Source organism: Penaeus vannamei, chromosome 13 (genome assembly GCF_042767895.1).
Source record: "Penaeus vannamei isolate JL-2024 chromosome 13, ASM4276789v1, whole genome shotgun sequence".
Classification (NCBI taxonomy): Eukaryota; Metazoa; Arthropoda; class Malacostraca; order Decapoda; family Penaeidae; genus Penaeus; species Penaeus vannamei.
In genome coordinates this window covers 7,655,360-7,667,859 of record NC_091561.1, presented here as the reverse complement: position 1 = coordinate 7,667,859, position 12,500 = coordinate 7,655,360, and the positions used below count along the sequence as shown (strand labels likewise).

At 37.4% G+C, this 12,500-nt stretch overlaps 2 protein-coding genes and 1 long non-coding RNA gene across 6 annotated transcripts in view; 2 read left to right on the top strand and 1 right to left on the bottom strand.

Annotated features, from left to right (window-relative positions):
* Positions 1 to 5,474, top strand: part of LOC113824031 (uncharacterized) — an 8,250-nt gene extending 2,776 nt beyond the window's left edge. For all 3 annotated transcript variants that reach the window (XM_070128871.1, XM_027376772.2, XM_070128870.1), the window contains exons 3-4: positions 431 to 568; positions 4,740 to 5,474. In XM_070128871.1, coding sequence (XP_069984972.1) covers positions 431 to 568; positions 4,740 to 4,966 — 365 coding nt within the window. In that variant the 3' untranslated portion in view covers positions 4,967 to 5,474. The remainder of the gene's footprint in view (positions 1 to 430; positions 569 to 4,739) is intronic.
* An 833-nt stretch (positions 5,475 to 6,307) lies between these two features.
* LOC113824030 (uncharacterized) overlaps positions 6,308 to 12,500 on the bottom strand; it is a 14,757-nt gene continuing 8,564 nt past the window's right edge. For both annotated transcript variants that reach the window (XM_070128868.1, XM_070128869.1), the window contains 4 exons: positions 11,063 to 11,141; positions 8,502 to 8,652; positions 7,564 to 7,770; positions 6,308 to 6,967 (listed from right to left, as the gene is read on the bottom strand). In XM_070128868.1, the coding sequence (XP_069984969.1) occupies positions 6,826 to 6,967; positions 7,564 to 7,770; positions 8,502 to 8,652; positions 11,063 to 11,141 (579 nt within the window). In that variant the 3' untranslated portion in view covers positions 6,308 to 6,825. The remainder of the gene's footprint in view (positions 6,968 to 7,563; positions 7,771 to 8,501; positions 8,653 to 11,062; positions 11,142 to 12,500) is intronic.
* Positions 7,661 to 8,973, top strand: LOC113824032 (uncharacterized). Its single transcript, XR_011398964.1, has 2 exons — positions 7,661 to 7,784; positions 8,521 to 8,973. It is a non-coding gene; the product is annotated as an uncharacterized lncRNA (long non-coding RNA).

Below are 12,500 nucleotides of genomic sequence, written 5' to 3'. Positions count from 1 at the left end.
ACAAGTAAAAGAAAAATGGCTTTTTAAGAAGAGCTAGTAGTTTTATAAAGAAAAAGCTAATTTATTATAATGTTTACTCCATTAGAGCTTTGAACAACCTTTTTTACAAATAATTCAGTGAATTTGTTTCTATTGCAGCATCATGATGTTAAAATATCTGCATAACAGCCAAAATAGCCAAAATTTCTGTTAATTGACATTTGAATGTTCTCCTCATATTATCTCTATTATCACATGTTCACCATCATATGATTTTTTCTTCTTTTCTATATGATATTTCCTTAAGACTTTATTTATCAGTAATGTGTAGCTTATATGTCTTCCTTCATCATCAGCATACTAGGTTATTCATATTTTACATTTACATTTTATGATGTAAACTAGATGTCATATTTATTGTAAACAGGTACTTAGCAGATATTTATTCCAGGTTTGACTCCGAAATCAGGAGGATCCACAGACACAAAGGGTCAGCTCAAGCCCCCTGAACCAAAGCACACACAAAAGCAACAGCGACCTCAACAACAGCAGAAGAAAGGCCACCAGTCTTTGTTGCACCAAAAATTATGTGAGTATATTTGGTACATAAAATGTTCAGATTTTTTTTCTTTCACATAATTTTTCAGTCATGTTTGTGAGTTATTATGACAGTTCACTCTAGGCCAAGAGCAAGACAACGTGTAAACACTTCACATTCAAGAAAGGTAAGAGAAAACAATAATAAATGCCACATACACATTACCTTTCTTGCACTTATATCAACACTCATCTTTACTCTCACTTCATGCATGAATCCTTAAACATACACAGCCATCCACGAATCAACAACACAGCACTCGCACATCACAAACAAGCACTGACCCGCTCCACTCCCTTGCAGCCCTATGGTACCCCAATACACATTGAACAAGACAAATAAACACTCCTGGCATACCATCTTTCTTCTGCTGCTCCTTTGTGGTGATGCCGGTGCTAATATTAACCCTGGCCCTTACCGCCTCAAGTACCCATGCATAATTTGCAGGATAATTGGGGCCAGAGGGCCATGCAGTGCAATAACTGTTGTGAGAGATCCAAGCATGCTGGCTGGTACCATATCAGCTGCATTGGCTCCTTCACATGGTTATGCACTGAATTAGTTATTAATAGTGTTGTTTGGATCAGTGACGGATGTGGCCTCCCCAACTTCTTGAACTAGTTTTTCCCATCTTTTCCCATCACATTCTCCAACTCCCACAACATACTCCATTCACATGACATAAGCAGCACTGCCTTACAAAATGTTCTTCCTCCAAACTCAGTCCACATATCATACACCCACTACCTACATCAACATAAAATAAAGCATTCAACCCCAGTATATCCTCACACCAGACTTTCATCCATATCACTGAGCTCCATAACCCACTGTTCCAGGCCTTCCATTGACTCCTGGTCCCCTCACTCATCTAACACTCATCTTCCAACTTTGGCCTTTCCCTACCCTTCCCCTTTCCTCCCTCTTCCTTCCTTTCCCCACTCCTCATTCCTGCCATCACAACCCATACCCCTTCCCTTCCCCCTCTTCTTCTTCACCTATTCTCCCCTGCTCCTTCCCTTCCCCCTCTTCCTCCTCCCCTTGCCCCTCCTCTTACTTTCCTTCTCCCTCCTCCTCCTCTCCTTCCCCCTCCTCCTCTTCTCCTTCCCCTCTCCTCCTCTTCTCCTTCCCCTCTCCTCCTCTTCTCCCTCCCCCTCCTCCTCTTCTCCTTCCCCTCTCCTCCTCTTCTCCCTCCCCCTCCTCCTCTTCTCCTTGCCCCTCCTCCTCTTCTCCTTGCCCCTCCTCCTCTTCTCCTTGCCCCTCCTCTTCCTCCCTTTCCCCTTCCTTCTTCGTCCCTCTCCCCTCTTCTCCCTTTTCCTCTCCCAACTCCTCCCCTCCATACTTCCCATCCTCCACTCCCCCCCTCCCTTAGATCACTGTCTCGCAATAACCAAACTACCCTCCACCTGCTAAACATCAGCTTCAGAAGCATTACAAACAAAATAGCCCAGCTTCACCAAATCATCCAATCATACCAACCAGACATCATAAAAGGCATGGAGAAGTGATTACTCCCCCCTCCCCTAAGCATGACTGCTCGACTGACACTGGCAGAGGTGGCAGTGTCCTCATCGCCACCAAGCCAGAAGTCATTAATAAACCAAGACTGGACCTTGACACAGTCTGTGAAATTGACTGGATCCAACTCCAACTCCCTTGCTGTCTTCTACAGACTACCTTCTTCTAACACAGAATGCCTACAAAATCTTGAAACATCTTTATCACATACAAACGTAGACAAAAAAATATGGATCATAGGTGATTTGAACCTCCTCAACATACTGTTCTGTCCCCTCATAACCACCCACACACTGACCTTGTGGTTCTGATTATTCCGCACACAGACAGACACCAACTACAGGACTCTTTCATAAATACTCACTCACTCTCATAAACAGTACTCACTCCAATGCGAATACAAAACATGTCACGTCCTGGTGGTGTCAGTGACCCTCGCACCACTTCACACATTCTTGATCTATTTTTCACAAACAATGTTCTGGACATAACAAGTACCAAGGTTATACCGGGACTAAGTGACCATGACATTGTCATGACAAACTCAGAGACAGACCAATTTTCCTCTTTTCCAGAGCTGACATAGACCCACAGGACATCAACTTTAGCATGGACTACTTTTTTACAGATCTTCACACGAGACTTCTAGTTGGGAGAACCTTAAACTCCATGGATAAACACACATATCCCAGAAAACACCTTCAAGTAGACATACACTTTCTTGGTTCTCCAGGGACCTACACAGACAGTATTGTAAAAAACACAAACTCTACAGACACTTGCAAACATACACCTCTCCAGTAAATTGGGCTGCTTTGAAATCCTATCAAAAAATAGTTTCCAAAAACATAAAGAAAGCAGAACATGAACATATTTCCACCTGCCTTGCAAACATCTCGTCAAACATTTCTTCAAATTCTTCAAGCGCAGACATGACACTATAGCGATCAAAGCCATAAAAGACTCCTACAACACTCTTGTGATTGACCCAGAACACAAAACACACCTACTCAACACTTACTTCCAGTCTGTTTTCACACACAAAGATGACAATACACCCAACATAACAGATAGCCCTTATCCCCCACTTTGCTGCATGACATCTCGACTAATGGCATACTGAAGCTACTGACTAAACTAGACACTAACAAAGCAACTGAACCAGACCAAATCCCTGCCTTAATCCTCAAGTCCAGTGCTGTCCTTGCTCCTATCCTTCAATTCAATCCATTTTCACTCAATCACTCGCCTCAAGTGTATGCCCAACACTTGAATACGTGTATGGTTGTGGGGGACCCTTATACTAAGCACAACATTAATAAGTTCGAACAGGTCAATACAAAGGCTTTCAAGTTTATTAGACACAATTACACACATATACCTGGTATTAGACCTTGCATAAAAAAAGAGATTAACATGGACCTACTCGAGACACAGAGACAAGCAGACTTACAATCATGTACAAGAGCACAAACAACCTTATGGAGATCCTTCTTCCCATGTACCATATGTGAACTGAACAAACACATGACACTACAAGCATCTTCACAAACACTGACACTACCACTTACACCCTATTCCTTTTCCTCCACCCCCAGCAACCAACCACAGACATGTGTGATATGTGCCTATTAGCATCCTGCACATTATTTATCAGGATTGAGATTATCAATATTTACTTTTTGAAAGCAATTACCAAATTTAGATTTTATACTTGGTAAACCACTCTTACTCCTTGCATGACTGAATTTTACACCTGTGGTTTGATTTGTTTATTGTTTAAAGTCTATGGTGAATTGTTTGTGTCAAAACTATGCACAGAAGAGGTTTGGTTCTGATGATAGGTGTCAAAATGAGCTTAATGATAATCATCAAGCTTATTTAATGATGGGGGAGGGTAGCATGCCATGTTTCCTTATAGGTAACTGTAGATGGTAATTATATTTATAATTACTATAATTGCTTTGTTATACATAAATTAGGATTAGTTTAAAAACATATACTTAAATGGCATTTTTTTTCCAAAGGGTGAACTTCAGGGACTGATAACACATAGCCAAATGCCAGCTTCCTCTTCTAATGTACTGATATTGCAAGATATATTGCCAGAATGGGAAGGGGGGGGGGCATCTTCCTCCCCCCCTTAACCCTTACAAAGGCATTATATGAATATTATGGTTTGAGTAAATAAATGAATAACCATTTTGTTGATAAAAGGACAGTAAATAAATGGAAAATCTGTATATAGAAATTACTAAATTCTGTAATCCACTGGATCTGGGTGATGTTGACTGTCTTCTCATGAAAAAAAAAGTGGTTATGGGCTGGGATGACAGGAAATTCCTATCATGAAAATTTTTGCCAAAAGCCTCATGGTCCAATTGCCTACTGTGGCAAGCAGTACAGGGTGTTTTTCAGAAAATTTTATTGTGCAAGATTATTAAAAAATGACAAAATTAACAAAATGATGCTTATTGTTTATTATTGTTATAAGCACCCAGATCCAATAGGTTAAGGATATTGGTAAACAAACTACTACAATAATACAATAGTAATGCGATTTCTTTGACCTTTCACAGGATTGCCCGAAAATAAGTATATAATCTTAAACATTATCACAAACTTTAAACTCCTGGTATTTCAGGGGAAGCAAACGCGTCGATGGAAAAGAACATTGCCAAAGCAATATGTGGACCTCTGACCACAGAAACCACTCGAATATCACGTTTGATTGCCTCCCTGCCAGCTGCTCAGAATTCAACTCTCAGTGCCCATGCAGCACTCACAAATGCAGCAAGGAACCTCTCGAATTCTCACTTTTTGTTGGCCTCTCTGAACTGTAATCCTCTAGCCTCTCTCAAAGCCCCTTAATTCCTTCTTGATTGTTATTTTTCCCTCATTCTTTTTTGTTTTAGACTAGCTGTTTCCTCTGTTAGATCTTTTTCTATATCTAGCTCTATCTAGTTCAGGCTGAATTTTTGTAATTAGTCTAATGTAATTACTTACATGTTTTATTACTCTTTTCTAACAGAGGATAAAGCAAAAACATCCTTCACTACAAACTTTTTATTTGTATTTCAGTGAATCTATATAAAGCCTTTTGCTTTTAGGAATAATGAGATCTTGTTTCAGGAGGGATTATTTTTTACTCTCCTTTCCTTGTTTGGTCGAAAAATCTGCCAATGTCAGATATGCCTATGTGATATTTATGTACTCAATAAAAAAAATATTATTAATTGAAGTATTCATTGCAATAGAAAAATAAAATCATATAATGCAAGTGAGACCACATGCTTACCTGTTTTGTTTACTTTCTCATGTTATATGTATATAAATGGATTTATATTTCTAGGTTTCATAATAAAAATAGATAGTTGTCTATGTTTTTTATGCATACCAAGATCAGGTACAAGTTCAGTATTAATATATAGGGCACTGATGTATATCAAGATATGAGTTGTACTACAGAAAAGAAATATGTAAGATCTGCTCATGTTACTATTTTCAGTATGAGAATCTATAATCCTGTTGGTGATGTGATACATTTAATGGAAACTGCTTTTTTAGACATTCTTAAATAAAAAAACAAACAAAAGAAAACAATAAAAAGTCAGCATATTGTACATTAAAAGAGAAGATAAACACCACCTGTAAATTTGTGCACATAGCCTTAAAAGGGAAAAAAAAATATATATATATATTGTTTACTACATGCTTGCTACAACACAATCTGAATCTCTTTTGTTGGGACTGAGAGTGAATACTTACTGTGGTAATACACCAAGGATATTACTGAGTCACTAAGATAATATTAAATATTTTGAATAATTTCTTTTGGAAATATAATATCAATGAGTAACCAGCAGATGTTATGTCAAGAGCTTTTGATTTTAATTTTGTAAGTGAATGTTTTTCCTCACAGGCTGCCAGGAGGTGACAGTAATGTTTTTAACTTTGACTTTATTTTCAATACAATCCAAAAGTATGACTCCTTGTCTTGTGTGAATTGAAATATATTAGATTAAGTGTTTGTTTAGTACTATGATGTGTAATTGATCTAGCAATCACTCAATGTTGATAATTTGAATTACATTAAAAAGAAGCATTACATTACATTTACATTAGAATATTGTCTTAAGAAAATCAGATTAACCTGAAACAAAACAATTCTTAACTTTACTTACCTCCAGTTTGTGTCAAACTTTCTTCTCACTCCTGCTTAGTTGGGTTAATAACACTTCTTTATACTTGTTTCTTATGCAGATTTCATGTTCATAAGTTTTTTGGGCCATTTAATTACCTTGTGTAATGTTTCTTTCTACATAGACAGTCATTTAAAAGAAAATCATTTATTTTTCAAACATTATTTGTACAGTGTTAATATGTATGCTCCATGAAGACTGATACAGTCTTTTACAAAATGTGTCACCTCAAAAAACATATCAATCCTATACCTTCATCTTGACCTACCTGTATATGTATTTTTTATGAAATATTAAAATGCCATACTATTACATGGTTAATTTCTTTTACTTATAAAAAATTGACAATGTAACTGACTTTAAAATGTATTAAAAATTAAATATGTTTAAAACTTTCGTGAATACATATATTTTGCTAAATAATTAAGCTTGTGTAATCATGTAGTTATGAACATGTGCAGATAATGCCTTAGCAAAATGCAATACAATTTATTAATCTATTCGTTTTGAATAGGTGCTTGACCAGCACTATTTTTTCTTGAGAGTTTTTATTCTGTTTATGAACTCGAGAGGTGCAAGTGGGCATCCCTTGTGTATCCAACTACAGTCTCCTCTTCCCAATCCAGTCATGATACTCTTGCGGTACTTTTTCATGCCACTTATATGGGGGCTGTGAGGATTAGAGCAGGAAATGCATTTAAAACAAATGATATGGTTTACAAAGTCCTTATAAATAACAATCCTCCCTGACCAGGACTTGAATCTCTGTCACTCCAGGTATGACCCAGAATAACCAGTAGTAAACCAATCGTACCACACAACCCAACAAAAGGAGTGTGCAATTAGGAACTTACTTGCTTTATAGATATTGCCTATCTACTCATGCTAGAGTAATGATAGCTAGGTTTTACATATATTCCCTGGGAGTGCTCGGTGGAATTGATTCAGAAATTCAAGTCCTGGTCAGGGAGGGTTGTTATTTATCTATATAAATGCATCACTGCATCATTCCATCTTTCAAAGTCCATGTAATATGCTGTTAATTCTAATATCCTTTCTATCCCAGACATCTTTAAAAATTATATGTGTAGAAGGTTTTCAAAACACTAAATTATTTTCAATTCTTGATCTAAGATTCTTAAACTGTATGCCTTTTCATCAAAAGTCATGTCCAACAACCTATTACATATTACCATGGAACCGACACACTAAAGTACTTCTACACATATAAATATTTTTGAAGAGTTGACCTAAACCAACACTAACCTTATCATGTTGTACAGTGTCATTGCAGAAGGGGGTAGCAAAGTAAGAAATTTGTGAAATTCACAAAAGGCTCTACTTCGGCACTCATACTCTGGTAGTTCAAGGAGCATTAGGAGATCATCAAGGGAGATTTGACGAAGAGCTTTTTCCCACTCCCAACTTTCTGCCATTCCCAGCTGTAAGATCTCCCGCATGTGTAAACTTCGCCTATGGGACATAGTGTAATAATTTGTTTTTTTATGGTCACAAATCAATAAAGATGTCTGATAGTTCTGATATAACAAATACACTACTTGCCAAAGTAAAAGGCTTCTAACATTATTCTACTTATTATAAATTAGGTAGATTTTATTATTACCTTTTGTTTTTGGAAAAGATAATGCTTTGTTTTGTACAGTCAAGAATCTTTTGTGTAATCTATATTCCAATTATCATTTTAATATATGTGTTAGACCAAAATTTTACTTCTGAAATGGCTCAGTAAAATGGAGGCAGAATTCATGGATGATTAATTTTACGAAACTGACCTATTTTAAAATGCACCGTGCTACCAAGAGTCATTTGGAATAAAACTACAACTCATATTTCAAGTTGCAATGTAATTATCTGAATATTAATAGGACTGACAGTCATATCTATCATCACATTAACATGATTAAAAGTTATTTTGAAAGCATCTTTTTATGAATAGCTACTTGAGAACTGAAAGCACCCTTTTAATTACTATTACTTTTTACCTTAACTTTGTTTCCTTCATGGCAGAAGGTTTCCCTTCCCATGAGCTTAAAAAGTGCTTCACAAATAGACAAAAGATAAGTATTTCTACTCTAGTTTTACCCATATTCCAAAAATTATACATGGGATTATACTTCTGTAGCTAAAATGTAGGTCTTCAGTATTAAAGCCATGCACAATCTTTCTTCACTACCAGCACTTACTTTTTTCTTTTATTTATAGTATGATCAGGGGCTCCTATGAAACCCTGTGTCAAGAGGGCAACTGGAAGCACTAAGGCCGTCCAGGTTATCACCACACTTACAAGGAAGAATGAGAAGCTCTCCCATATGTCTACAACTTGTGTCTCCCTGCCTGTAAAGGGTGAAAGGGTTCCAATACTACTAATATATATAATAAATGAAATGTTCTTAATAATCTTGGCAATCTGAAGACTACCTGATTTTTCAACTTTATATCAGCAGATGGTAACTGATCAAACAAACAGGAAAATATATATGAAGTCTTAGTCAGACTTCATGCACACATTTGCATGTAGTATGCATTCTCATGCCTCAATCTGCAAATCAGTATGCTAATAAAGTAAAAATATGCCTCTGTTAACATTTCTAATATACATAAGAACATCCTACAATGTTTTTGTCTGTCACAAAATAAAATATGGACGACACTGAATTTTGACATTATCTTGTCCTCCCTCAAAACAAACAAACAAACAAACACACAAACACACACACACACACACACACACACACACACACACACACACACACACACACACACACACACACACACACACACACACACACACACACTCACACTCACACTCACACTTACATTCACACTCACACACTCACACACTCACACACTCACACACACACACACACACACACACACACACACACACACACACACACACACACACACACACACACACACACACACACACACACACACACACACACACACACACACACACACACACACACACACCCACACACAGTCACAGTCACAGTCACAGTCACAGTCACAGTCACACTCACTCACTCACTCACTCACTCACTCACTCACTCACTCACTCACTCACTCACTCAAACAAATATACACTAAAATACACATGCACTAAAACACACACACTTAAACAAACACACATACACACACACCCCAAGAAAGTATATATATATATATATATATATATATATATATATATATATATATATATATATATATAGAGAGAGAGAGAGAGAGAGAGAGAAAGAGAGAGAGAGAGAGAGAGAGAGAGAGAGGGAGAGGGAGAGGGAGAGGGAGAGGGAGAGGGAGAGGGAGAGAGGAGGAGAGAGAGAGAGAGAGAGAGAGAGAGAGAGAGAGAGAGAGAGAGAGAGAGAGAGAGAGAGAGAGAGAGAGAGAGAGAGAGAGAGAGAGAGAGAGAGAGAGAGAGAGAGAGAGAGAAAGAGAGAGAGAGAGAGAGAGAGAGAGAGAGAGAGAGAGTGAAAGAGAGAGAGAGAGAGAGAGAGAGAGAGAGAGAGAGAGAGAGAGAGAGAGAGATTGATTATGATGATGATGATGTAGACAAATCTGGTTACCTCCTTTGCATCACGACTATCAAAAAAGTTTTTTTTTCGAATATTCATCATTGGTCATGGCGAGCCTGAAATATGAGGATAAAAGAAACAGTCTGCTTCTCAGGGTCTCTAAAAGGGTTAAGGCTGAGCGATTAACCAAGGGAATACTGTACCTATGGCTCCTGGAGGCTGTTAAAGACTGACACAAAGCCAGTCTTTCATTCTTCTAGCACGGCTCTCACACCATAGGACGTGGACAGAAGAAGAGAAGGGAAAGGTTAGGGAGAGAAGAAGAGAAGGGAAAGGTTAGGGAGAGAAGAAGAGAAGGGAAAGGTTAGGGAGAGAAGAAGAGAAGGGAAAGGTTAGGGAGAGAAGAAGAGAAGGGAAAGGTTAGGGAGAGAAGAAGAGAAGGGAAAGGTTAGGGAGAGAAGAAGAGAAGGGAAAGGTTAGGGAGAGAAGAAGAGAAGGGAAAGGTTAGGGAGAGAAGAAGAGAAGGGAAAGGTTAGGGAGAGAAGAAAAGACCATGCAAATCTAGATGAGGGGAGGAATGAGGTCTAAAGTAGAGGCGATCTCCTACACTGAACCCAATCTTTGTCTCCCACACCCCCCTCCCCCACCTCCCAAAGACAACAACGTGCAAGGGGTCAGGAGGTATACTATACGATGCCCTTGTTGCGCAGTTTCTTTAGTCAACAATTTGCATTCTGTGACTGGCAACAAGATGATAATGAGGTATGTTTGCGATCCTACTAAAGGTAAAATAAGGTAAAACAGTGCATATTGTATCAGGAATTTGGAAGAGACGCAAATGTAACGATTCTTAAGAAAACTAAATAATTCTTTATAATGCAAATATATACCCCTTATATTAATGAAGAATTGAATTGCTGTTCATATTGACAATAATGATACTGATATAATAATGACGATGACGGCAATGATGGTAATGACGATGATAATGATCAGCATTATTATTTATTAGTAGTATTGTTGTAAATATTAATGATAATATTATCTTCATTTTTATCATCATCATTATTATGATGATGATTATTAGTAGTAGTAATCGTGTCCATAACAGCAATAAATATAGTGATAATAATATGGCTAATGGAACTGATGATGATTATTTCTACAATAACAATAACAGCATAACGTGAAAAGGTCACCACGGTACACTAAAAGGAAAAAAAAGGACTCACCTAGGTTGGCAAGATCGAAGGGCACGAGGTAGGACAGGCCGCAGATGACGGGCGTGTCCGGCTTGGCTCCGTCTTCGGCCTGAGGAGCATAGACATGTCGGGATAATGTGGCGATCGAGACAAAGCAAATGAGTCGCCTCCATACCAAGGGATCTTTATCATAAATTCTGAAAGTCATTCGAGAGGTATTTTGGCATTTAGAAGTATTCATGGTTCTTGGTATTGGTTTCCCAAGACAGTGACGCTGTCAGGACTTTTTCGTAATGGTATGTTTGCAAATGTATATAACCTCCTCTTGGTTATCTGTTTCCTGTCATTAATCATCGTCTGTTCTCAGATTAATTGCTCACAATGAATTTATTAAACGCATTTTAATATGTATATAGGTATATTCGTGTTCCTGCACTTTGTCTTGCAACTGTAAACCATTTAACATGAGCATATTGATAATTAAGTTGTAGATAAAAGCTCAAAAAAAAAAAAAAAATAAATAAATAAATAAAATAAAAAAATAAAATAATAATAATAATAATTTAGGCAAATGGTCTAAGAACATCTTTGAACACGCATACCCTCATATATGCTATTTTCAACTGTTCATCACTTCAGAAAATACAGACAGACACATGCACTAAACAATTAGATAAATAAATATGAAAATCTACTGAGATTAAAGTACTGCATGTATGGCGATTTCTGTGCGATATAACTACATCTTAACGGAATATTTTGGCTAAGTCTAGAACACAACATTTGAAAAGTACGGTGAGAACCTTAGATTACTGAGCTAGATGCAGATAACCGGCCAGTTTATTAAAATTGCGGGAGGCTAGACTCAATAAATATTTAAATATACGGACATGCATATTCATAGAAATAAATGCATATCTATCTGATGGATTTACACTTACCTATCTATCAGGTAGAAAATGTGCATGTCTAGATTGATAGATATGTATTTATTTCGGTATATATGTAAGTCCGTGTAATGAATATTTATTGGGTCGGGCCTCGCACAATTTTAATACACCGGTCGAATGTCTCCGAAAGTTCTGAGCAGTGTGTGAGGAGGAAGGAGGATTGTATATGAGGAAATAATGAGAAAACGTTAATGGAGAATCATTCTTGTTAAGATAAGGTAACTGCTGAAAACATATTTCATGGGACAGTGATTTGGCGATATCCATAACTAATTCATAAACAGGTGTTACGGGAAAAAAAGTTTCGTTACTATAAATGCTGAGTCATCTCGCGTAATCCCGAACTGCCTATCACTCGTTTATCTCCTCATAAAATCCGACTCGTTTTCCTCAACCATTCACATTGGCAACCGGGAGCAACCTAGGCCTTCCGGTATTGAAAAAAAAAGCGCAAAACAAATTAAACAAGAACTTTTAGCGGCAGTTAGTTCTCACGTCGCGGAAAGTCGACGTTTAGC